The sequence below is a fragment of the Panthera uncia genome, chromosome E1 (assembly GCF_023721935.1).
Source record: "Panthera uncia isolate 11264 chromosome E1, Puncia_PCG_1.0, whole genome shotgun sequence".
In the NCBI taxonomy this organism is placed as follows: Eukaryota; Metazoa; Chordata; class Mammalia; order Carnivora; family Felidae; genus Panthera; species Panthera uncia.
In genome coordinates this window covers 43623579-43650719 of record NC_064814.1, presented here as the reverse complement: position 1 = coordinate 43650719, position 27141 = coordinate 43623579, and the positions used below count along the sequence as shown (strand labels likewise).

At 43.6% G+C, this 27141-nt stretch overlaps 1 protein-coding gene across 1 annotated transcript in view; it reads right to left on the bottom strand.

The window, feature by feature from the left end:
- Positions 1–27141, bottom strand: part of VPS53 (VPS53 subunit of GARP complex) — a 136060-nt gene that overhangs the window by 61226 nt on the left and 47693 nt on the right. Inside the window, exons 8-12 of the mRNA XM_049636716.1 lie at positions 21377–21455; positions 18414–18557; positions 17817–17959; positions 15033–15174; positions 1157–1258 (exon numbers count right to left, since the gene is read on the bottom strand). Of these exons, the coding sequence (XP_049492673.1) occupies positions 1157–1258; positions 15033–15174; positions 17817–17959; positions 18414–18557; positions 21377–21455 (610 nt within the window). The remainder of the gene's footprint in view (positions 1–1156; positions 1259–15032; positions 15175–17816; positions 17960–18413; positions 18558–21376; positions 21456–27141) is intronic.

Here is a 27141-nt window from a genome sequence, read left to right as displayed (position 1 = left end):
CCGGTGTAGTGAAAGAGCTCCAGGAAAGGAATTCTAGTCTCTGACTTCTAGACCTTGCTTTCGGTCTTTGCTCTTCCACGCCCAAACGCTGTACCCCTGGGCAAATCACTTGACCTCTCTGAGCAGCACGCACTACAGCTCATATATAGAACCCTACAAAGAGAGAGGCAGGGGTTGGGAAGAGGAAATGGAACGGAGCATGTAGAAGAACCTGAAACTATAAAGCCCATGAAAATGTGAAGTATCCACGTTATTACAATTATTTAATCAGTGGACCAGACACATTCCACCACATTGCTTCGGAATTGCTCCTGGAAATTCTGTTCTCTTGGCTCCTGCCACGATCGTCCACCTACCCTCACCGTGCTAGGAATGCAGGGTTAGCTGCAAAGTGCATGGCTACAGGTTTCCCAGGCTGGTCTTCCCAGCCAGCCCCCTTTCGGCGGTGTCTGGAGCAAAACAACACTATAAAATAATCCTCGAGCAGCCAAGTGTAGAAAATTAAAAAGGAGGGATCGCTAATCCAGACAGGAAGAGGTCTGATTTATTGCTCTAACCACTCTGCCATAAAATGGCAGTGAAACAGCAACACCATTCTATAGGATGGAGGGAGAGGAAATTTAGAGTTGGAAAGAAAATCCAAAGGAAATGAAAGTGTTAGTGTGCTCTGAAAAGTAACTCTCCAAATATGCCATTGGTCACCTGGATGTTTCCAGGCCGCCCCGATGGCTTCCAGACCTCAAGTGCTTGGCTTACACTGAGTAGAGGCCTCTCCTAGCTGATGGTGCTGCTAACTTCACGGGGGATTGCTGAGCTTCTGGTGTGGTCACCGGACAGACAAGGACACCATCGAGGGCTAGGCTGGCAGGCACAGGAGGTGATGGACAAGGCAGGGCGGAGTTCCCACCGCTGCACTGCACGGGCCAATGAAGCTTGTGCGTGTCGGTCATTCCAGTGGGGAAGCTCTTGGGGAACAGAGGTGGGCAGGACGGGCTGTTCTTCCATTCAGTTTTCAGATAAAGGCTTTCTCTAAGACCACCAAAGTTGTCATCTCTGCATGTGGTCAAGAGCCAAAGGACCATATTTAGAGCGAGCAGACCCATAATCGGAAGCAAACATTGGGTAGGTCACATGTGGAGATGCAAACTGGACTTACTTGATCTAAGTCTCCCTTCTCTATCGCCAGTTCCTCCATTTCTGGCGCTGGTTCATCTTCCAGGAAGGGATTGGTCGATTGGGGTGGAGACTCGAGTTTTTTCTGTCAAGAAGACATGAGAAAGAGACAGGTATTACCTGAGTATACCCTCAATACCTTTTGCCATCGATCTGCTTTTTTCCTAGTCTCTCCAACAGCTGAATCACAAAATCTGATGTAATGAGCAAGAATGGAGACGACATGGACCACATTCTCACCTCCTGGCCTTCAAACTGTCTTGCATCTTCCTGAAACCTTATTGCCCATCCCACCCCAAACCCAATCTGGCTAAAACTCTCATTCCTCCTTCAGCCTTCAAATCAGAAGTCCCTTCTTCTGGGAAGCCTTCCCCATCTGTCAAGTTTGGGTTAGATGCCCCTGCTACATGCTTCTATCCTACCCAGTATGTCCCCAGACCAAGGTATTTATTAAAATATTGCAAATACCCAGTTGTCTGTCTTATCCCCACTAGATTCTGTAATGGCAGGGACCATGTCTGTCTTCCTCACCCTCTGTCTGGTGCCTGGCATTGACTAGCTGCTCCCCGAATATGAATGAATCAAAATGCTGGATGGGTTGGAATTCAAGAACAAACTATAAAGCTAATCTTATGTGTTCTAGATTATAGACAGGAGTCCCTTCCCAAATAAGTCCCATTACCGGAAACACAACAAAATCTCCTAGGGAAAAATTACTTCCTAGGTCCTGATGATGAATACTCTGTTAAAATATGTCCCTGAGTGGGAACACAGGCTAGTGGGAAAGCTGGAGGCAGGAAGTATGGGCTTTAGCTCCAACTCTTCGGCGCTGGCCAATCCCCTAAATTCTCTCAGCCATAGCAGCCTGAGGTCACAGGTACAGGACTACCTGAAGGATCAGATGGGAGGAAGTGTGCAAAAGGGGAGAAGGGGCACACGGCACATACAAGGGACAATGGTGATGATAATTCCAGTGCAACAACAGAACTGAGGCAGCTCTTTGGAATTTTTTTTACAAATTTGACCTGAATATGTTGTTTATGTCAGGGAGCTGGGAGTCCTAGCAGAAAGAAAACTAAGTGGACAAGGAGGAGAAAAGGGATTGGCTGGTGCTGGGGGTCAGGGGAAGGGGCAAGGAACGGCTCTTTGGAGACAAGAAGCCAGGTGGAGAGGGTGTTTCTAAATGTGACATTTTCACATATATCAGCAGAGAAACTTGAACTAACCCTCTAAGCCAAGAGGGACAGCACATGGACTGTACAGAGTGAATGACTTTGTTAAGTGTTAGGATATCAGATGAAGATACAAGGAAAAAAAAACCAACAACAACAAACAGACAAAAACAATCCAGAAAAATATAAACAATTTGAACACAAAAAACACAAGCCACACCAGTGTCCAGTTTAGGCTTTAAGCCCATTCTGCTTACACTCATGTAAACTACTTAATTCTTGGCCCAAACACTTAGATGCTGTTATGTTGCTAGATAAAGACTCTGTATGAGAAAAACCTTGTGATCAATGCATTAGCTTTAAGGTAACCATTAGTAGGACAATGACTTCTACAGTATCCTGCTGAGAAACAATATGGTGTAACTACCAAGTAAACATTTAAAATGTATACACTCCAAACTTTGGCTGCTTTGCCTGCTAAGGGGAAAAAAGTCCCTATAAACTTAACCCGAAATAGTTTGTTTTTAGAATTGGGTTATTTTTAGAAAGCAATGTATCTTTCAAACAGTATTTCCAAGTGCTTCTTTATACAGGTGATCAGACAAGGCCCCTTCAAGGAGGTGATATCTGAGCAGAGACCAGAATGAGAAAGAGCTAGTCAGGCAAAGATCTGGAAAGAGCACTCGTGCAATGCCTAGAACAGGCTTGGTGAGTCCGAGGGACAGGGAGGAGGACAGGGGACATGAAGAAAGAGAGGCAGCAGGAGCCCAATCACAGACCTCCGTGGGCCGTGGTAAAGGTGAGATTTTCTTCGCAGTGCAACTGGGCAGTCACTGGGGGGTTTTAAACAGGGAAGTGATGTGATCTAGTTTCGATTTTTAAAAGATCATTCCACTGCTGTGGAGAGGATGGACTGTAACGCACGAAGACCAGTTTAAGAGGCTGGTTCCAAGGGTTCCAAGCAAAGACTGACCCAGGACTGGACTAAGCCAGTGTTGTGGAGACTGACACAGGCAGCCGGATTTGGGACATACTTAGGAGATAAAGCCAAGAGGACTGGGGGACAGGTGAAGGAAAGAAAGGAATCAAGGGTCAGTCACTTTTTGGCCAGAGCAACCATATGGCTGGTGTCACCATTAAGGGAGTGACACACCTGGGTTTGTGTCCGCGCTCTATCGCTTGGATACGCTGCTCAGCTCCTCCAAGCCTCAGCTCTTCCTTTGTGAGGGGTATCGATGCCCACCACACAGAGCTGCGTGAGGATCAAATGAGACCGTGTTGCTGAAGCATGACACGTGTACCAAGCGGCTCAACACCACGGCTGGCACTAGGAACGCTCAGTAGGTGGGGGCTCTCATTAGTGTTTAAAGGGGTCGAACTGTGGCTGTGCCCCTCTCAATGGAGCATCTCTGAGATGGGGAAGAAGTGGGAGCACAGGGCTCCGAAGTGTGGTAGAAAGGATTCCCTTTTAGGGGCATCCGGGTGGCTCAGTTAGGCTTGATTTCAGTTCAGGGCATGATCTCACAGTTCATGAGATCAAGCCCAGTGTTGGGCTCTGCGTTGACAGGGCAGAGGCTGCTTGGGATTCTCTCTCTCTGCCCCTTCCCCCCAATAAATAAACTTAAAAAAAAAAAAAGAATTCCTTCAATCACAAATAGGATTTTGTCCCTACTCTCTGCCTCTTTGGGCTATCTCCAGGAAATTAAAATAATGGGTCCATCAAATTACAAAGGCACAGGCAGGTGCTGAGCTGCTGCCTTCCTCTATGGTAAACGGAGGAGAAAGCCCTGAAGGGCGGATACAGACGCTTGCTGTTTGGAGGGCTAGTTCAGCGCTCAGATTCATCTGCAGTGATGAAAGCCTAAATCTTTGCAGCCAGCAATCACCAGCACAACTGAAGCCTTCTATGCAAGAGCCCTGTTGTCAGAGCCAACCACACCACGCCTCTCATTTCTGCTCTGCAGCTGTCATAGGCCATAAAGAATTACAGGTTTGGGTTTAGATTAGAAATAACTCAAATGACACAGTTCATGAGCTCTGGGGATGCTAAATAAAACAAAAAAAATTGCCAAGAAATGAACGACTTTCCAATGTTACAAGAATTCATTCTTTTTGCCATGAGGACAGTTGATTTCAAGTCCATACAGGAAAGAAAAATTCTTCGGATAGAAAGTTAATTCCTCCTAACTAAACCACATGGCGTTCCCAACACCTCCAAAACAATAAGGTGTACAGGCCGGCCAACCTGTCTAATTTACTACTGGAAGAGAGAACGCGGCTTTAGTCAGTAGTGTGTCTGCATCGGGGTCCAGCTGCACAAATGCTTTCCTGAGGCCCTAGCTGGACACTTCAAGTGATCAGAGAAGGCACTCTGAAATTTAAGACCAATCTGTTTCCTCTCCCTGGAGGAGAAAGCTTTCAGTTACAGGACGAAAATTCCACAATCTCTGTACTTCTTATTCCATAAATGCTTTACTTCAGCCCCACTCCTGATTCGTCCTTAAAGAGATGACCTGGAGGCTCCAGTTGATAGGCCTGTAAACACAGGGCTCTGCACACCTGCTTTAGTATCACTGGGACCTCTCTTGGTACACCGTGCTCGTATCTTACACTGTGACTGTTACACATTGGCTCCTTTTTCCGCTAGACCGTAGGCACCTGTCTGATTCAATTTTTCATCTTTTCCTAAGGCTCTGCCCAAACAGCGGCCTTGAAAAACTTTGTGAATAAATCCTGGTCAGATGGGAAACACTCATTAAAATCTTCTTTGGACACACAGGCAACATTTTCTATTTTCTGTAAACAAAACAAAGAAACCTGTGCGTTTGTGCGTGTATGCTTGTTGGAGGGTCTCAAGCTATTAAACAGTGGACATCTATGGGGAGAGGGATTTAGGGCAACTAAGAAGGAAGAGGTTGTCCTTTTAAAATATTTTATTCTGTTTGAGCTTTAATAAGCTATTTCTCTCTTCTCTTTTTTTGGTAGGCAAGTTATCTGAAGTGTGAAGATGATTTATAACTAAACTCGGTATTTTCTAAAACGCTTAGTATTTTAAAACTGTGATACATGATTAACATAAAATTCACCATTTTTGGTGACTTAAAATTTAGTGATTTTCAGTATATTCACAAAGCTGTGCCACCATCACCACTATCTATCTAGTCCCAGAACCGTTTTTACCCCAAAGGAGGCCCCATATCCACTAGCTGTCACTTCCAATCCTTCCCTTCCCCCAATCCCTGGTAACTCCTAATCTACTTACTATCTCTATGAATTTGCCCATCCCTGACATTTCATATAAATGGATTCATATAACATGTGGCCTTTTGTGTCTGGCATCTTTCACTTAGTACAGTGTTTTGGAGGTTAATCCTATAATATGTATCAGTATTTCAGTTTTTTTTTTTTTTTTTTGCTGAATAATATTCCACTGTAAGGATATGCCATATTTTGCTTATCTATTTGTCCATTAATAGACATTTGGGTTGTTTCTACTTTTTGGCTATCGTGAATAGTGCTGCCATGAACATTCACGTACAAGTGTTTGTACAAACACAGGAGAATTTTCAATTCTCTTGAGTGTGTGCCTAGGAGGCGAAGCATGTATTACTCTAAAGAAACATTTTCGGATTGCTTTGCCTTTTTTTAATCTGGCAGTTACCCCTTTACATCAGGCATCAATACATGAGCACCATGAATTTCACGAAAAGCAGAGTAACTATTTCTTCTGAATTTTAACAAACTGTCACTAACATCAAGATTCAGTGCTGGGAGACTAGGCAGGTGCATTTATAAGAGACAAGAATACAGAAAGCAGTTTAAAACAGGGCTATCCTTGCTTGAGATTCTGTGCCTCCGTCTCTGTGTCCCTCCCCCACTTGTGCTCTCTCTCAAAAGTAAGTAAATAAACACTAAAAAATTAAAAAAAAAAAACCAGAGGCTATCTTAAATATGAAAATACTCCTACTTTTTGGCCCTGTAATTCATTCAACTTGTATCATAAGAAAATAATTTCCAATGTGAACAAAACTGTGTTCACCATGACCTTATTTATAGTAGTGAAAAAATGACAAGTACTTAAGGGTCCAACAAGAAAAGGATAGTTAAGGAAATTCTGGACTATCTATACAATGAAGTATTATATACTGATCGAGAAACCACTTGAGCTTTGACATAACGAAGGAAAGTAAGCTTTAAAATTGTATTTACACATCATGGGGTGCCTAGGTGGCTCAGGTGGTTAGACGTCCAACTTTTCATTTCTGCTCAGGTCACAATCTCACGGTTTGTGCGATTAAGCTCCACATCAGGCTCTGTGCTCTCAGCACAGCTGCTTGGGATTCTTTCTCTCTCTGTGTGCCCCTATCCCACTCACATACGCTCACGCATTCTCTCTCTCTCAAAATAAATAAACATTAAAAATTGTATTTATATATCATATATAAAAACAAACAATATGGATCAAAGATCTAAATATAAGAACAAAGACTATAAAACTCTTAGGATGAAGCATAGGTAAATGTTTGTGACCTTGAGGATGACACCAAAACTCAAAGAACAAAAGAAAAAAAAACCTAGAAAAGTGGGATCTCATCAAAATGGAAAACTTTTGTGTATCAAAGGACACTATCAAAAAAGTGAAAAGACAACCCACAGAATGGGAGAAAATATTTACAAACCATGCAGCTGATCTATGATAGACTATATCTAGAAAATATTGTTTTAGAAAACCCTCTCACAACTTAACAAGAAAAATACAAACGACCCAGTTAAAAAATGGGCAAAGGACTTGAATAGACATTTCTCAAAAGAAGAAGTCCAATAAACACACTGAAAAGATGTTCAGTGTTATCAGTCACTAGGAGAATGCACATCAAAACCACAATGAGATACTACTTTCTATCCATGAGGATGGCTGTAGTAATTAAAAAACAAAAAAAACCCAGAAAGTAGTAACTACTGGCAAAAACGTGGAAAAATGAAAACCTCCCTACACATGTGGTGAGAATATAAAATGGCGTAGCTGCTGTGGAAAACAATGATGGTTCCTCAAGAAGTTAGACACAGAGTTACCATGTAACCCAGTGATTCCACTCTTGGGTACACTACCAAGAACACTGAAAACATATTTATACAAAAACTGGTCCATTAATGTTCACAGCATTGTAACAGCCAAAAAGTGGAAACAACTCAAATGTCTATTAACTGATAAATGGCTTAAAGCATCTACCCAAGCAATGGAATATGATTCAGCCATGAAAAGGACTGAAGGGCGCCTGGGTGGTTCAGTGGGTTAAGCAGCCAATTCTTGATCTCGGCTCAGATCATGATGTCGGGGTTCCTTGGGATACAGCCCTGAGTTAGGCTCTGTGCTGAGTGTGGAGCCTGCTTGGGATTCTCTCTCTCTGTCCCTCCCCTGCTCTTGCTCTCTCTCTCAAAATAAACATATAACTGTGCTGACAGCTCAGAGCCTGGAGCCTGCTTCAGATTCTGTGTCCCACTCTCGCTCTGCCCCTGCCCGCTCATATTCTGTCTCTCTCAAAAATAAATAAATGTTAAAAATTTTTTTAAAATCATTAAAAAAAAAAAAGAAGGACTGAAATACTGATACATGTTACCCAATGGATGAACCTCTTAAAAACGCTATGCTGAGTGAAGAAATTCAGGCACAGAAGGCCACATATTACAAGATTCCATTTATATGAAATATCCAGAATAGGCAAACCCATAAAGACAGAAAATAGATTAGTGCTTGCCTGGGGCTGGGGTTGGGGGGGGAAGGAGGAAATTAGAAGTGGCTGCTACAGTGGGAGTGGGGCAGGGTTCTTTTGGGGACAATGGAAACGTCTTAGAATTGGATAGTTGGAATGCTGGCATAACCTTATGAATATACTAAAAACAACTGAACCGTATACTTTAAATGTATTATGTGAAATTTTGTTATATGAATTACATTTCAATTTAAAAATATATTTAAAATTTTTTTTTAATCTTTGATTTTTGAGAGAGAGATAGAGTGCAAGCAGGGGAGGGGCAGAGAGAGAGGGAGACACAGAATCCAAAGCAGGCTCCAGGCTCTGAGCTGTCGGCACAGAGCCCAACGCGGTGTCGAACTCACAAACCATGAGATCATGACCTGAGCCAAAGTTGGACACTGAACCAACTGAGGCACTGAGGCGCCCCTAAAAATCTATTTTAAAAGTGCAATTTCGCCTGTGGAAAATGAACCCCAAATCTTCACCTCTGACTGATGGGAAAATAAATGACGGTTTTTTTTCTTCTCCATTCTTGCTATAATTTCTACATTTTCTATCTTGACCGTGTATTGCTTTCTTATCAGAAACAAACAAGCAGACGATAATATCCTCTTAGGATGCTATTCAAATAAAGCATTTATAAAACATTTTGAAACATCAAAGGAGAGCTCCTTCCGTGCTCAGGACCCAGGTCCTTGTACTGTGGCAGAACCACTAAGACCCTGCCCTCCTCCACTTGTGCAGTCTCCCTGACACAGGTGTTAAGTTGCTGGAAGACTGAGGTATAGGGCAAGCTGCTTTGTGTGGGCTCTCGTTATGTTTAAACCGTGTGATTAAAAATCACATCTACAGCTTGTATATTTACGACGTACTTTAAAAAACTGGGCCAGTATAAATGTATATTGAAATGACCCCTAGAGGCAAAGGATGATTCTATTTAGAAAGGCAACTTATGCAATGGGGAATTTTTAAAATTTTTTTTTTAACGTTTATTCATTTTTGAGACAGAGAGAGACAGAGCATGAACGGGGGAGGGTCAGAGAGAGGGAGACACAGAATCTGAAACAGGCTCCAGGCTCTGAGCTGTCAGCACAGAGCCCGATGCGGGGCTCGAACTCGCGGACAGCGAGATCGTGACCTGAGCCGAAGTCCGCCGCTCAACCGACGGAGCCACCCAGGTGTCCCGGGAATTTTTTAATTTTATTTAAAAATTTAATTTTATTAAAAATACTACAGCGAGCCAGTTATAAAAACTTAACCCAGTCTACTTTGCTTTTGTAGAGGCTAAATACAGTGTTTACCTTGAATCTAATCATTGAGTCACTAATAATGCATGTTGATATAGCTTTTTTTTTTAAATCCCAGTTAATTAACATACAGTGTAATAATGGTTTCAGGAGAATTCAGTGATTCATCATTTACATATAACACCCACTGCTCATCCCAACAAGTGTCCTCCTTAATGCCCATCCCCCATTTAGCCCATCCCCCTACACAACACCCCCTCCAGCAACCCTATTTGTTCTCTGTATTTAACAGTCGCTTATGGTTTGCCTCCTTCTCTGTTTTTATCTTATTTTTTCTTCCCTTTCCCTATGTTCATCTCTTTTGTTGCTTAAATTCCATATATGAATGCAATCATACACAGTATTTGTCTTTCTCTGACTTATTTCACTTAGCATGATACATCCTAGTTCCATCCACGTTGTTGCAAATGGCAAGATTTCATTCTCTCTGATTGCCAAGTAATATTCCATTGTATATACACACCACATCGTCTTTATCCATTCATCAGTCAATGGACATTTGGGCTCTTCTCATAATTTGGCTATTGTTGATAGCACTTCTATACACATTGGGGTGCATGTGCCCCTTTGAATCAGCATTTTTGTATCCCTTGGATAAATACTTGGTAGTACTATTGCTGGGTAGTTCTATTTTAAATTTTTTGAGGAACCTGCGTACTGTTTTCCAGAGTGGCTGCACCAGTTTGCATTCCCACCAGCAGTGCACAAGTGTTCCCCTTTCTCTGCATCCTCGCCAACATCTGTTGTTTCCTGAATTGTTAATTTTAGCAATTCTGACAGGTGTGAGGTGGTATCTCATTATGGTTCTGATTTGTATTTCCCTGATGATGAGTGATGTTGGGCATCTTTCCATGCATCTGTTAGCCATCTGGATGTCTTCTTGTCTGTTCATGTCTTTTACCCATTTCTTCACTGGATTGTTTTTTGGGTGCTGAGTTTGATTAAGTTCTTTATAGATTTTGGAGAATGTAGGTACAGTTAAGTCACATCCAGACATTTGCTTTTAATTTCAAGGCATTTTAATTTACAGAGTATTTTGAATCCCTCTTAAGGGCCAGGAGCTTAGGCAATTAGCAAAAAGCAATGGTAGCTCACCTCCTCCAGGAAATTACAGCAGAGGACGCTGTAACTGTGTTAGGGTTAGTACCTAAAACCAGACGAACCCTGTTCTTAAAGTTCTTTCAGTGGACATCTCTAACAGATGTCAAAGTGGCATCTGTTAAAAAAGAGCCAAAGATGACCTATCACACTGATCAGTTAGAGGCACTGGACTGTGATAGGTCCTTCCAGGTGAGTTCATCGCCGCTATAGCTCACCCTAATTGTTAATCAGTCAGCAAGGGGCTTAACAGGGTCTGAATATCAGTGAGAGGCGTGGGTGGGCCTGGGAGGGTCTTTGGTCAACTGACTCCTTGGCTGACTTATCTGTCCCATAACTTTGCAAGGAATTCACTGACTTTCTATGAAATTTGGTATATGTTATAGGGTATCAAGATATACCTGGGTTTACTTTGTAGTTTATTCTGATGCCCTGAAGTAATGGTAACCACAAAAATTTCCAAAAAGCTAGACAGCTCAGGGAGGGTGTAAGGAGACAGGGAGCAGCAAGTCTTCAGGTGGGGTGCCTAGCAGCTAGACTGGGGAGTCAGGCCACTTGGACCCCCAGCCCAGCCTAGCCCAGGCCACCCCTTCCCAACACTGTCTGTTGGGAGCATGGTCAGTGGCCATGACTAATCTACCAGTGGCCCTGCCATTGAGACCTACGGGCTACAGGTGAAGGCCCCACTTGGGCCACAGCAAGGTGATGGCACCTCAGGCTCACTTCAGGGTGAACATCACCTACAGTGAGAAGCACAACATTTACATATTCCCAAGGCAAGGCTGCAATGAACCGATTCTCTAAGACCTGGCCTGCCTTGTTGAGGAGGCCACTGGAGTTGTTGCCTTTCCACTAACTAATCTTTAAGCAGAAATCCTTAAAGGTTATGGAGCAGCCGCTGTCAGAACTTGGAATGCAGAATGGTTGCTGGGTCATAACTGAAACAAAGAATGGTCCGGGGTATGAGTCTGATCCAAAGGAGTTGAATGGTTTGGAGAAGTCTGTGGAGAAAACTGCTGACCCCATTGAGAGGGATGAATAAAGAGCTTATAGCTCAGCAGGACTTTCTGGCCCAGGATTTGTAACCTGAAACTCTTTGCAAACTTGACAGGAGAAGAAGCAACAACTGAACAATTGGAGAAATTTATAAATCAATTATGCCAGAAAATTTTCAAAACAGAAGACAAAAAAGGGAAGAAATTGGTTTAAAAAAAAAAAAAGGTTCGAGCATTCCCATCTGACCATGACCAACCCCACAGAGCGCAGCACCTGCCAGGAGACAGGGAGACAGAAGGCTGCAACCCAGGAGCCTAGACAGTGGAGGGAGGCCATGTTGCCCCGAGAGACAAGCACCCCCAAGCCCTCTCCTCCCCTACAGAAAGAAGGTGCTTACAGTCGGGCAACTGCCACTTTGGCATTCCTGTACCTACTTTCTATAAAAAAGCGTGGTCTTCACACAGCCCCTCCCAGTTTCTCATGGTCTCTACAGGGTTATCCTGTTTGTTAGGCTCACCTTGTCCAAAGGGGGCCTTCCTGGCCCCCACATTACTCTGCCTCTTTGGACCTGTGGGGCATTTCCTAGCATGAATGAGAGGCGACACGTCCTGGGACAGCTCCAAGTTTACAGGCTCTCCTGGTCATCAGATACAACGGGGCCATCTGTTTCCCTGTAATCCCAGAGCCTCCTAAATGTAAAAGCAAAACCAGCAGGAAGTAGGGCCCAGTCAGAGAAGGAGAAGAATGGCGCAAAACAGGTGTTTGTGTGGCACTGGTGTCATTCAAGCAGCCTCCACGGGGTTCTATTTCCCGTAGTCAGCTGGACAAACCCGTCCTTTGGCTCCCCTGACCCTGCCTGGCTGGAAGCCATGAGTGCACAGTGGGGCACTCTCGGATGGGGTCTGTGTTCAATGCTTAAGCCTCCTGTGCGCAAGCAGACCTCTGTGGGGCTAAACCCAGAGCCAGATGAGTGTCCGTCTGAAACCAGGCCAGAAACGGCTTGGGGAGGGCAGAGAGAATATCAGGAGCTGCTGAGGTCCACCAAAGAGGTCTCAGGAGAGAAATGCATTCTTCTTTCAGTCACATTTCTATTACCTATTATTTCCTTTTGTGACCTGCAGTTTATTTAAGGGCATTTTCATTTGGTTCATGGCTTATTTTTTTCGTTACTACTAAAAAGAAATTAATTTTGAACATGAAGTAACAAGCAGAGGAGTACACACATGTAGTTTTATTTTTTAAGTATGGAAAGAGTGCTCTGTGGTCCCTTGTATTTTATTTCCCTAAGTAGGTAGGGCCTTATGGTCTTGCCTTAAAATTGAGTGTTGCAGGGGCACCTGGCTCGCTCAGTTGGTAGAGCGTGCGACTCTTGATCTTGGGGTTGTAAGTTCAAGTCCCATGTTGGGACCTCTCCACCGTCTCCAACTTCCTTCCCCAGAGACAGCCACTGTTGTCACTTCTAGACCTTTTTCTTACACATATACATACATAAGCATGCTTTTTGTTTTTTACATCAAGAGGAATTACACCATATGTACTGGGCTACAGCTTACATTTTCCACTAGACAGTGTATGTGAGGGGTTTCTTTTCTATGACAGCACATCTAGATCGAGACCCCATTCTACTGCTGTTCCACAGTATGGCTATATTATATGTAATCATTTTTCAATGATAAACATAGAAACATAGAAACCTCCACTTTTTTCCCCCTTTTAAGGCTGCAGTTCACCTCTTTCTTGGTACATCTTCTGATACATGTACAGATTTTTTTATAGACCTCCTATCTAGATGTTAAGCTGTTGCCTCACAGGGCATGCGCGTTTAAAGTTTTGATTACATAATGACGACTTGGTCTCCAGAAAGGCTGCAAGTATTTGCATACTGGCCACTGTATTGTTAGTCTTGTAACATTTCTGCCAAACTGATGTAAGAACATTTGTATCCTCTTCTATTTTTTTTCAAGTTTACTGGCCAACTATTTCTTCAGTGAATTTCTTGCTAGGCTCTGTACTCATTTTTCTAATTGGTTACTTGCCATTTTCTTACTGATTTTGAAAAATTCTTTTATGTTGGATATTAATCATTTGTCTTATAGCTTAAACTGTATTTTTATTTCCTACTTTCTTGTTTATCCATTAGTTACGTTAATGGTCTCTTTCATTCTTTTTATGTCGTGAAATCTTTTAGTACTTTTCTTTGTGGCTTCTGGGTTTGATGTCTTGTTTCCCCTAGCACAATGTTATTGAAGGATAGTTTCTGCTTTTCGTTTAACAGAGAAGGCAGTTCACTGAATTCCAGCAGAGTCTGGACTGGATCACAAGTATCTCTTGACTTGTTGGTCCAAGGGTTTTCCTACCAAGTCACATCAGTTCTCTGTTGTTACCAGTTTTAAAAGAATATAAGAAGCAGGACTCTTTCAACTTTGATTTCTTCCTCCCTCCCTCCTTTTGTCCTTCCCTCCTCACTCCTGCCTGCCTGCACAAGGTCTGTGTATTTTTTGCATGACAGGGAACAGAAATGAATCAACCATGGTTCCTGAATGCAAGAAGCTCAAAGTCTGTGTGTGTGTGTGTGTGTGTGTGTGTGTGTGCGTGTATGTGACGATGTGAACAGAAATTACATAAAACATAAAAATTTGGTTTCCTCATGGATAGGAAATCTGAAGAAAGCACACTGATGTGTTGGCAAGGAGACTGGGTTTCCAGAAACAGTTTTTAGAGAGACGCTTTGGAGCTCGTGTCTGGTTACACAGACACTAAGCGATGTTAACTAACAACACTACATTCCGCCTTCCTAATGGAGGTGCACGGGCCTCAGGCCTGCGTGCATACTTTTGTGTTTTTATCATTTAGTAGTTCCCTGACATGTGGGTTTGTACACTTGGCTTTGAGGTTTACAGGGACACACTGACCTGGTTTGCTCACCAGAGACATTAAGAAAACAAAGTCTACGGGTGCCTGGGTGGCTCAGTCGGTTAAGCATCTGACTTTAGCTCAGGTCATGGTCTTGCAGTTCATGAGTTCAGGCCTCGCACGGGGCTCTGTGCCAGCTCGGGGCCTGGAGCTTGCTTCAGATTCTGTGTCTCCCTCTCTCTCTGCCCCTCCCTGCTCACACTCTGTCTCTTTCTCTCTCAAAAGTAAATAAACATTTAAAAAAGAAAAAAAGAAAACGAACTCTAAAGTAAAAACATACCCTAATTGTAATAAAACTCAACAGTTGATAGAGTAATACGGTATTTGTGAGTGAATAAGTGAGGCCTCTATGACTCACAAAATTACTAGTCTGTAAAATGGAGCAAAACATCGTAAAATGATGACAGAACATTCTAAAGACGTGAAGTATCGCACAATAGGAAACGGTAAACCCACAGAGTACTCTGTGTCACCACTCACACGAGTTGAGCGAAATATCTGGACTGGGGGATCGAGCACTCGAGCCACCGGCTGGAACCACCGGATTAAAGACTGATGTGAAGCCCAAGCACGCACACCCTGACTTCATGTCCCAGCCTCCCTCAGGAAGGTCCTACCAGAGCTCCATCTGTCAGGGTGCACCCGGAGAAGCGTTTTGCGAGAAACCCCTCAAAGTTAGTTGTTCTCTGAATAGCAAAAAGAAGCAATTTCACTTCAATTTCCTTGGCTCTGGTACGCATAATCTTGGCGAGTTCTGTCCTTCAAAACAAAGAGATAAACGCTGTCAGAAGAACTGATCATTCAAGATAGGGTAAAGTAAATGGCTGTAGCTTATATTAAAAAAACAGAAAGCATGTGGTCATTTCAAATCCTGAGGTCTGTCACGAACCAAGTTTAATGCTTGGGGAGCAGAAATACATATTCTAAATAAGAATTTTAAGGGGAAATTATCCCCTAGTCAAAAAATAAATCAAGGATTTAAGGAGATCGATTTGGTTATACGGTTACTCTGATTTTTCTATCTTTCCATAATTTGTTAATAATATCCACAAAGCACTTACTCAGTATTTTATAAAAACGCATGTATTTTACACAATGGCACAAGCCGTCAATTACTGAATCACAAAGCTCCCTCTTCCAAACAGCTCAATGACCATCTCTCCAACGAGACAGCAGGAACCCTGGAAACACACGTGAGAGACCAGAACCCCCGTGTGAATAGTGACGTGTCCACGCTTCGGTGGTTCCCACCTGCGAAGCTTCTGTACCACTCCAGTGCGGTTTCAGGATGGGAGCCGCAAGGGAGCAGTGACCTGAGAGCTCTTAGTAAGTACTGGGCTATGATCATCTTCCCATACAAATAAATGGCAAGATGAAACAAAGAGCCTCTGAGATTACTTGAGAATTATGTGTCTGTAGGACGGTGGCCAAAATTCCAACAATGAAAGCCTGGCAGCAACAGCAGCAGCACTGGCATTAGCTGCTACAACGGATTTGTGGCGTTAGCTCACTCCCAGTTTCCTGCAGGCTTCACTTTTCAGAGTTAGTGTGCAAAAGTCACTGAACTGGGCGCTGCAGAGAATCAGTCACCAATTTCTCAAGGAATTCGCTTTCTTGGCTAACCAGGACGTAGAAAGTGACAACCACAAGTGTCCTTAAATCAACATTGAAAGGTTATCTAAACCTATGGCTGCAAATGTGCTTCTGAAAACAGCAGCCACATAGAACGTACAACACCTGGAGGGAACCCTAAGGTAAACTGTGGGCTCTGGGTGGTGAGGATGTGTCAATGCAGGTCCATCGATTCTGACAAATGCGCATTTTGGTGGGGGGTACAGGTAGCAGGGGGGCTATGCATGGGCAGGGGCAGGAGCATATCAGACACCTCCATATCTTCCTCTCAATTTTGCTGTGATCCTAAAATTACTCTAAAAAAATAAAGTCTATTAAGAAAACTGAAATCAACAGGCAAAATCCCTTAAGAAATCCCCCCATTGTGTTTAAACACAACTTAATTAAGCATACAACTTAATTGTACTCTATGATTTTAAGAAAGATGCCTACCATGAATTATTCTAAAGGTCGAGTTATGCTTAGACATGAGACTTTTTTTTTTTAATTAGCCTGGAATTAATGTAATTGTGCACTGCGAGAAGGGCATAGATAACTAATAAAACCCAGTTACCGGGTGGTAACACTGTTGTGGTATAGCTGCAAATACAGAATAAAAAATTTTGACTACAGTTTTAGCATTCTCGTGGACACACAGATCTAACCTTCTTGGGTTTTAATTCGTCAATATAAATGAGCTATCTGGCCCTGGGTGACATTCATAGAAACTGCAGACAGGATGAATGAGAGAAGGTCTTTAGAATGCTTAGAACATTCAGATGCTGATACTATTAACTATCCAAAAACTATAAAAACACTGTTATGGGCAGGAAATTTGTTCAACAAATATTTCCTGAGTGTCTACTATGTCAATGAGGTAGACACTAGCCCTGACCCTACAGAGCTACCTATGTAGCAAGTCAGAAAAGCAAAATGATGACAGATATATACACTGTATGCTGATATATGTGATGGAGACACAGGAGAAAATGTGGGGTGATGAATAACACAGGGAAATCTGGTGGATGAGCCTATAGCAGGTTAACTAGAAAAGGCAGAGTGTTCGAGGCAAGGGTTAGGCCAAAGGAAAGCGCTAGAGCAAAGACAGGAGCAGATGCAGCTGCTGTGTTATACATATATTACTCGTGAGGGGAAAAACGAATGCTTTGGCTACAGGCTACTAGCCCAGGGCTCTCATGTACTCCTCTTCACCTTTTTTTCTAGAAGTTTTTCCCCTTCCTCCACACACATTCTCTTCTCCTCTCGGATTGGAACTCTGATGTTGAAGAAGTTGAAATACAGCCACAGCTGGAGTTTAGGGGTTGGTTTTGGGTATATAAAATCTGACTTTCAACAGGAAAAGGGTCTCCTAAAGGGAGAGAGTCCAGCACAGGAAAAGTTCTCATTAAAATGGTAGCTTTTAGTGGCGCGTGGGTGGCTCAGTCGGTTAAAGCGTCCGACATTGGCTCAGGTCATGATCTCATGGTTTGTGAGTTCGAGCCCCGCATCGGGCTCTGTGCTGACAGCTCAGAGCCCGGAGCCTGCTTCGGATTCTCGGTCTCCTCCTCTCTCTGCCCCTCCCCCACTTGTGCTCTGTCTCTCTCTGTCTCTCAAAAATAAGTAAATGTTTAAATAAAAATGGTGACTTTCAAACGACAACAACAAAAGGTGGAAGTGGCACCCGATGCACGAGGCAACACGGAGCCCCTAGAGACCAGGGGATTGATTTCAATCGACCAATTTCAATTGATTTCAATGAACAGTAAAACCAGCCTAAAAACAGAATCTACCTTGTGACGTGGCAAAATTCTACTGCGATCCTCTCGGTCATGTACCACTCACGTGGAAACATACGGCCATATTTCTCCTCATAGTCCACGAGCTGGCGTTTTATCCAGGCATAGCGTCTGTCGATTTTGTCCAGCCAGGCAACCTTATTAGGAAGGGAGGGAACAAAAGCCACCCAGTGCTTAGAAGCAGTGTTGACAGTTTAAGGAAACAAGCAGAAACACAGAACCAAGAAAAACAAAACCAGTCTCTTTATTTCTCACAGTTTTAAAGAATCTAGGCTACTTTTTCACTTGATCCAGAGGTACTTAACTTGGTCTACGATTAGACTTCAGGTGTCTGTAAATTTCCTGAAACTGCATGCACAGTTTTATGCATGGGTGCATTTTTCTGGTGAGAGGATCTGTAGCTCCCATTAATTTCTCCAAAGAGTCAGAGACGTCAAAACGGTTAAGAACTACTGAACTGTCCAGTCAGCCCCTCACAGTTCAACCATCAACGTTTTAAGGCAGTAATACTAACAACATATAAATCAGCAGAGCATTTAATTTTCAATAAAATTCAAATGTAACATCTGATTTCACTTGGTTAATACTTACATCTTGGTTTTCTTGAAAAAGTACTAGATATTCTGACAGATGCTGTTTAATAAACTTTTTGATGATTTCCTGTTTGATTCTAGGGTCCAAAATATTAGCAACCAGACACGCATCTCGTAGAACATTGCTGGGTCCTCCTGGCCTCTGGTAAAACAAACAACGCACACCAGTTCAAGGGTCAGAAACAACCTTTAAATCTCATGGCCTCTGACAGCTGCTACTTCTTAGTTCTCTCTTGAAGTTATTATTACTTCCACTCCCCTGACACTTAGTCTTCTGCTGTGGATGGATATTTTAGTTACTTGTTACTCGATGAAAGAATTGTTAAGCTAGTCTGCAGTAGCCCATATAAAAGCTACTCTGTGAATCAGCAAGGAAACATTTTGGAAACAGGGTCAGCAATGGTCGCAGGGAATTCTGCTTTCTGAACGCAAAAACTGAAATCACCTTGCTGAAGAGCTTTACATTTTTTTTTAAATGTTTTTTGAGAGAAAGAGAGAGACAGAGAACACAAGTGGGAGAGGGGCTGAGAGAGAGGGAGACACAGAATCTGAAGCAGGCTTCATTCAGGCTCTGAGCTGTCAGCACAGAGTCTGATACGGGGCTCGACCCCACGGACTGACAGATCATGCCTGAGCTGGAGTTGGACGCTTAACTGACTGAGCCACCCAGGCGCCGCACCTTGCTGAAAAGCTTTAAAATTCAGAATGACACCAGTCTCACTCCACATGTGCCACATCCCCTTGACTCCAACCTCAGATTCCTGTTCCCAGGTGCTTTATTTGTGCCAAACAGTGCAGTAGCATTTAAAATCTAAAACCAGGTTCCAAACCACCAGACTTGTTTTGCTGACAGTCAACTACTCAGACAGGTAACCAAAGGTAAATATTATGGTTTGGGCCTTTTGATCTGAAAAGCAAGAGAAGGGCTATCGAGGAGCCATACTCATACATCATGGTGGGAAGGCCTTTGTTCTTACTGAAAGCAATTTGACATGCTGAACTTTTCTTTATAGTAGCTCACTGAATGAACATGGTTGGCTGAGTGAACTATAGCAAAAAGAACACTTGGAATCTACTCTTGGCTTGGCTAAACAGCTGTGTAGCTTTCGCACAGTTACTGAAACTCATCTGAAAAATGAATGAAAAAAATGGACTTCAATTAGGCGATGGCTGACGTTCTTCCAAATCTTCATGATTTTTTTTGGGTAAACTCTGTCCAGTGTATCTATCTCAACTGAAGTTCAAGAGTTTTGTAAGTGTTGGGGCGCCTGGGTGGCTCAGTCCATTAAGCATCTGACTTGATTTCGGCTCAGGTCATGATCTCATGGTTCATGGGTTCGAGCCCCGTGTCAGGCTCTGTGCTGACAGGGCAGAGCCTGCTTGGATTCTCTCTCTGCCCCTTCCCGCCTGCATTCTCTCTCCCTCTCTACCCCCTGTCTCTCTGCCCCTCCCCCACTTGTATTTTCTCTCTCTCTCTCTCAAAATAAACAAACTTACATTTAAAAAAATCTCAATTTCTATTTGTGAAGTAGAAATAGCAACACAAGGCGTTTAAGAAAAGTCAACAGCCACTGGAAAGGAAAAAAGAAAACTTGGAAAAACTAAGTTACCCAGCTGCAGAAAAAGGAAGCAAGTTGTTAAAGAAAACCATTTGAACTTCATGTGGAGTTGAGAAAAAGACATAAAGTAGGTCATGATTAGTTTCTTCTAAATAATAAAGCTGGTCTTCATTCATATCTTTCTGAAACTTCTTGAAACTGGGCTAGATAGCAGAGCATATAGTAAAACAGACTTGGGACACTAAGAAGAGTCCGGTGCTTATAAGTTGTGAATATTTTACAATCCCTTTTTACAGGATTGCTTTCCAACATCCACATCCTACTGTTATATCAAGTGAAGAAAGAGAACAAAGTCCTGAAAGGAACATGTTCTACAAATAAAATATCTGATTACTAGAAGGCAGCCATAATATTTGCAGACATTAAAATCAAGAGCAGGTTTCCTATAGGAAGTCATCTACAAAGCTGGGGCAGCTACTCCCACCTACTTCCTAAGTTTCTTTTATGGAGCACAAAGAAAAATGATTAAGATATTTCCAGTTATTGAATTATAGAGCGGGTCCAGGAAACGTTCCTTGGCTCCGTAAATGAACATATATCCCCATCTCCACCCACCAAGTGCAGTGAGGAATGCTGCTTGCCTGTGTGTGCTTTGGTTCATTTGTGTTGAATAATTCCTTCTCCCGAAATAGCTCAAATAATAGAGAAAACAAGCTTCTGAAGGTTCTTGTCTCCCCAACACATGCAAAGCATTAAGATTACATCTGCTACAGTCTGAAAGATAGAGCTAAAAGCAGTTACCCAAGCACAATGACAGCCAAGTGAGGCAAGGCTTGTTATGGGAGAAGTGTAACCATAGCTCACAAGCGAAATACTGCGGGCTCCGCAGACACAACACAAACAGCCATGCCACCAGCGAGAGCTAAAGGGATTAATCTGAAAGAACAGGATTCTGACCATTAAAAGTGAATCTCCTAACTGTGTCACTCAGAGTTACATAAGCCTGCGGATGCTCCTCCCAGCTGTCTTTTCACCAAACTGAAACCAGCAAGTTATGTAACGATCCTAAAAAACACTGCGGCTTGAAGATTTTTTTTTTTTTTTTAACACAGCCATGAGAAAAAAGGAATTTACTGGGCAGACGAGATATTGGGTTTGACACACATTAAATTAAACCAAAATAAATCCTCACTTTTTGATGCTGGAAGAACATAGATGAAGATCAACACTGCTTTGGGATAGTGAAAATCAGAGACGGTCTCACTGCCCTGAACCTTTAGCAAACAGACTCGTGGCAGCCAGCCAACACTTTTGGAATGGTAAAGGAAGAGTAACCGTAGTGAGTGTGAATCAGGCAAGAGTGGTGATAATGTCTGACTAGAGGGAAAATGCAAAACAATACCTTGGTGCCCTGGGAAGGAAATGCTTCTTCAAAATCGGCCAGGATTTGCTGTCCTAACTCAGTCTGGGCGGCTTTCACTCTGGAGGGAAAAGAGACCATGTCATTGCCTGGTGTAATTATCATATATCCATAAGTAATTATGCAAAGATCGATAAGGGTCAGAACTGTAGAAGTCTTTAGAGATCGTCAGGGAAGTGGGGAGGTGTGGCTACATAAGAGAGGTCACATACTAGTTAGTGGCAGGTTTATGACCAGGACTCAGTCATTGGATTTATTCTCGTGATGGATTTTCTATATCCCAAAGTTCTTCGAGGTCACCCCCGACCTGGTGTGGGGTAGTATATGTTAATCTTTATAAAGTGTCATCAGGGGGTAGTTATGCTGTGGGAAAATGCTCTGTTATAATGCCCAATCCAATAGAAATTCATGTTGGATTACCGCTACAATTTCTCTCGTGCTCCTTGTGGTACAGAATGCAGGAGGGCTCCATATTGCCTCAGAAATGTTTTTTTCAACCCTGAAACCAACACCAGGATCCTAAGTTTTAACAAAAAACCGAAAAGAATGTTTTCTAAAGGAAAAAGGAAAAAGATCCGAAAGATAAAATGAGCTACCACTTGGGAGTGAAGGGCAACGGAAGGAAGATGAAGTTCACTCAGAAGACTGATGGACAACAAAAACGAGTTCGAAAGAGGGATGCGGTCAGGACTTAACCTGGTGGTCTGCACGTATACCGGGAGCTCAAGAAATACTTGTCGGCTTCAATGAGAGGAGGACGGAGAAACGGCCAGGAGGAGAAAGGAATGGCGTGTCAGCACCTCCTGCAACGATCACATCCTGTCGCAGCCGCCAGGAGTTGGATGCCTCGCACCAGCCATTCCCCCAGAGCTGGACTGCCCTGAGCCCGAGGCAAGTATTTCACCTTTGCTAAAAGCACCATAAAATAGTGTTCTTCCTTTTTTGGTCTCCACCCTGTTGCTTTGGAATTAACTTTGTAAAGTTTCTAGAAATAGTGAACAGCTCAAAACCACAATTTCTTTGGCTATTCAGCTGTGGCTGGCAACCTACTGAGAATTTTTTTTTTTAAATGAGGGGACAGGCAGGACCCCAAACAATCTGTTTTTTTCTGTGGCAGAGTAAGTATGCTTTATTCCACATTCTTTCCAGGGCTTTTCCACTATCTTCAAGATTTTTAAAACCATTCCTGTAAGTGGGTTTGCAGCCTCTTTAGTTGCTCAGTGATAGAGATAAGGCTATTATTACTGGGACGGCCCCCAAATCACAATCAGGGCCCGCCGTCCAGAGTTGCCCAACGGACAATGGGAAACGTGCCTTGAGTATGAGGTCTGACAGGAGAGAAGAGAACCTGCTTTTGTAAAACTGTACCTCAAAGTCTTGTGACTCCACATAACGGGCCAGGCAGACAGCCTCCCCTGGCGCCAGGTCACAAGACAGAGGCAGCTTCCAGAGCCTCAGGCCCCGCTGTTCCTGCTTGCCTTTTGGCAGCACACAGACAGCCCCGGTTCCCTCCTGAGCCACGGGGACAATCCTTGGAGGGGAAGCTCCACCCCAAGTCAGGGACACTCATGTCATATTCTCAGGGCTCCTGAGCATCTCAGTGACACAAAGGTCCCAGCTCTGCCTCTTTCACCCCTCCCACCCCATCATCCCCGAACTCCACATTCTTGCCGGGGTGCCTGAAAAGACCACCGGAGCCTATGATAAGGCCTGGTACTCCCAGAGCGCAGAAGAGAGGGGAAGAACCAGGGTGTGATTTGTAGACCCCCTGGCCATCTTTTCCAATCCAGTTTCAAAGTCACGTCTTAGGAGCGCAGACCTAGCTGTGCCACCAGTGAGCCACATGTAAATCAGTCATGTCCCCAACACGGGCCACAACTAGGGAGAGTTGTGAAGTAAGAGGGTGGGATGCAGGCCTGTACCGGATGCCTTCCGCTGTCCTCTCCAGGACTGACTGCTGCCCAGAGCCCACCTTTCCAGCGCCAGTGGGCTCGGCAGGCACCTTCATAGGGGGCTGCAAGTTGGATGTGGAATTAATGCTGGAGCACAAGAATAGGCTTCGGAGCATAAATGTTTCCAAGCAGTTTCTGAAGCGTCCAGCAGTGACTCAGATGAAAGAGCAACCATCTCCCTTACTGATATTAATGATGGTATCTATAATCCCAAACCACGATTCCATGCATTTTCAGGGTGAGATGTAATATAGTCTTTATGCTCAGTTGTCTAAACAGGATCCTAGAAAGCAGTCAACCCTAAGAGAATACATCCTGGGCCTAACTCGTTCCTCTTCTAATGATGAAAGTAAGTTCCGTAAAAAGAGAGACTGGCTGAGACTCTGTTGGCAGAAAAGAGTTGAACTACCATGATTTTCATAAAAGCGGCTAGGAAATTTACCTACAACTAACAGAGAACAGAAATTTACCTACAACTAACAGAGAATAGGGTAAATAAAAATTCCTCCTGGTATCCAAGTAAGCTCAGTCTGCTTCGGTGGTGACAACTCGGTGTTGATCACTTAGGCAACAGAGGAGTCGCCGTGCTGATCAGAAAGGAAGGTCAACCAACTGACTTCTAGTACCCTCCACACCATCTGATGAGGGGTTGCTCAAAGGTGACCTTTGCACACTGGGTGGTAGCAGAAGGATACAGGAAATTATAAAAATTATTTAGACATCTGTGGATAAAGTAACCCTGACGCTTCCATTACCTTGTCAACGGCTGTCCCAAAGAAAACACCCTGGGCACTTCACAATAAGCTGACCTCCCAAAGTCTGCACTGGACAGAACAGTTAGTTAAGTTAGTCAGATGCTCTATTTCCAAACAGACAGGCTCTGTAAAGAATCCCACCCCAGAATCAGAGTGATTCAGTGGGACAATTTGAGATCGTCAAGCACAGCCCTTGTACCTTTGAAACTTCAGAAAGAACTTGTCAAAGTCACACAGTCAGACCTTTTCATTTTCCAATTTCTTTCATTGCTACACCATGCAACACCCCCTCTCCCCAACCTGCCAGGTATCTCTCTCATATAAAAAGTGAGTTATAGTCCTCTACAATATTTTTTTTAGTTCAAGGGTTTTACAGGTTTCAGGAGAATGCAAGAATCTTCTACTCTTTCTCAGGAAATATCGACTGATTACTAGAAACAGTTGCTTTCGTGGATATTCTTGAACCAGGAGGCTTGAAATATAAAGACGATATTAAAAAAAAATATTTCCTTCAATGCTACATTAATATTTAAGCATTTTCTAGAAGGGTGGCTGGAAGAAACAGGTATATTCAAATCAAGGTCCATGAACTTCATATTTCAAACATACAGGCAAAGGTCACAACCTTTCATGCGACTTCTGCGATTTACAGACAGCAAGCTATTAAACTGGAGAAACTAAAGCAACACATAGGGTGTAACTCTGCTGCTTTCCCCCCTCCCCACAAACAGCTACTTCTATCATTTCCAGATGGTTCCACCATCACTTATGTAAACATAAGGGAGGAGAATTCACCAGAAAAGATGCTAAAAATAAGAAATCTGGACTTTCCTCAAACTTTTAGTACCTCTTGAAAAACAATTGTAGTCAAGCACTGAAAACAAGAGATTTCTCCTCCTGGGTTGTTTTTGGTGTTACTTAATAGCACATATTCTGTATCACCAACACAAAAGTTTTGCAAACGGAAGCTGCAAAATGAACTGAAAGAAAAATAAATCCTCCTGTGTTTGCAGCAATCCTACGTGATAATGAATGGCAGAAGCCCTGAAATATACTACTAGAATGTTAGATTTTCTCTTTTTGAAGAGAATGTCTTACAACAGTGATCACAAAGTTCCTTCAAATGTATAAAACCACCTCTTTGAAAAACGTTAAAAAGAAGAGTCCTAAAAGAGTGCATCCTCTTGTATGTCTTGTTTGTCCCTACAGACAATTAGGAATAGAATTCAGTTCTGCCGTATTTCTGCCATCGACGATGCCCACCCAAGGGGCACCTTGGGTGGGCGTCTGACTCTTGATTTTGGCTCAGGTCGTGATTCCACGGTTTGGGATCAAGCCCTGTGTCGGGCTCTATGCTGAGTGTGGAGCCTGCTTAGGATTCTCTCTCTCTCTCTCTCTCTCTCTCTCTCTCTCTCCCTCTCCCTCTCCCTCTCCCCCTCTCCCCTGCCTGTACTCACTCTAGCTCTCTCTAAAAGAATTAAAGCAACAACAACAAACAATGCTTATCCAACACAACCAACTGGTAACCAATCCCTCCACACATCTCCTTGACCTCATGGCCACTGTCTTGGTAAGGTTCTTATCTTTTCTAGGCTAGAACATAGTCTCAATCTCCAGTCCTTTGTGCCTATAATCCATCAGACTTTTACAAAACACAAATGAGATCATGCCTCTCCCCGCTTAAGATTTTTCACTGTCCACAAAATAAAGGGCTCTTTAGCATGGCATATAAAATCTGACCCTACCTACCTACGTAGCCTTTCACACTCCATTGTCTCCCAAAGTACCATGATGTTCTCTCTCTCTCTCCTATTGTTCCTCCTCTCTTCTTGTCTTGGTGGTAAGATCCTACCTATTCTTCAAGACCAGATGAAAACTGAACTCTTCTGTCACCACTGCCCTCAGCCCCCAAAGGCGGAGTCTTTCAATTCCTCTTCTGAGGTCCTGCTATTCCTTGTGCAGTACCTACCAGTTTTGTTATATGCACGCTACACTAAAATTTTCTACTAGTGTCTCTCTTTTCCGCACAACAATGGTGAACTCGTTGAGGGCAGAGCATATGTATTTCTTACTTTGTGCCTTCAGTACCCCAGCATGGGGCCTAGGATACAGAAAGTCCATAGTATACATCCTTTAGGTAAATGAAGGACAGAATAAAGTGAATTGGGAAAAAGATCAACTCTGGATTATCACGAGGGTGAAGGGAGGGGATAGTGCCTTCCCTTCTCCTCCTCCATCCCCTGAGCACAAGTCTGCGTTCTCCATCCAAGCTTCCTTCTTTCTGGCAGCTCCTAAGGACCGGTTTGTCTGCACCCTTGGCTACTTTGTGACCCCAGGGTGATATGGCAACCGGCCAGTTCTAAGTGTGGAGGAGTTAGGAAGGATGGGGGAAAGGGTGGTGATTTCCCTAGGATTCTGCCAAGTTTGGTTCTTCCATTCCCTAACGGTTCTGTGGCATTGCCACTAGAAGACGGCACACTGAGTACCTGCTGCAATCTCCCCTTGTGCCCCAAATCCTTAGACATAATGACAAGATTTTAATAAAAATCCAGAACCAGGCAAGAAAAGAAGTGGCACACTAGAAACTCTTTGGACTGCCTGGGAGCACAGGACTGAAGAAGGAAATCACTGCTGAAAACTGCTTTTCGAACATGAAAGACATGAGGGTAGTGGAGACCAAGAGCAGGAAGTGAATGCCAGCGGGGTATGTCGGGCTCCTGCAGGAGGAGTCACCAAGCCAGTGTCCGGGTCTGCGTCCCCGCCTTGTGCAGCCAGGTCGGGAGTGGGTATGCGTCTGAGAACCCCAGCAGAGGCCAGAGAGCTGACAACACCCAGGCAGGGCAGGGAGCCCCGAGCCCAGAAGATCAGCCGCTGGCCTCTCCACCTGGCAGTTCCAGCCCCACCTCACCTCAGAAGAGCTACCTGCGGCACTTAGCTGAGCAGCACAGCCCCCTCTCCGTCACTGGCGGGTGGCAGTAAAAGAGCATCCCTGATCAGAACGACGGAATCTGAAAGCCAAAAGTGAGCTTTCGGCTAGAAA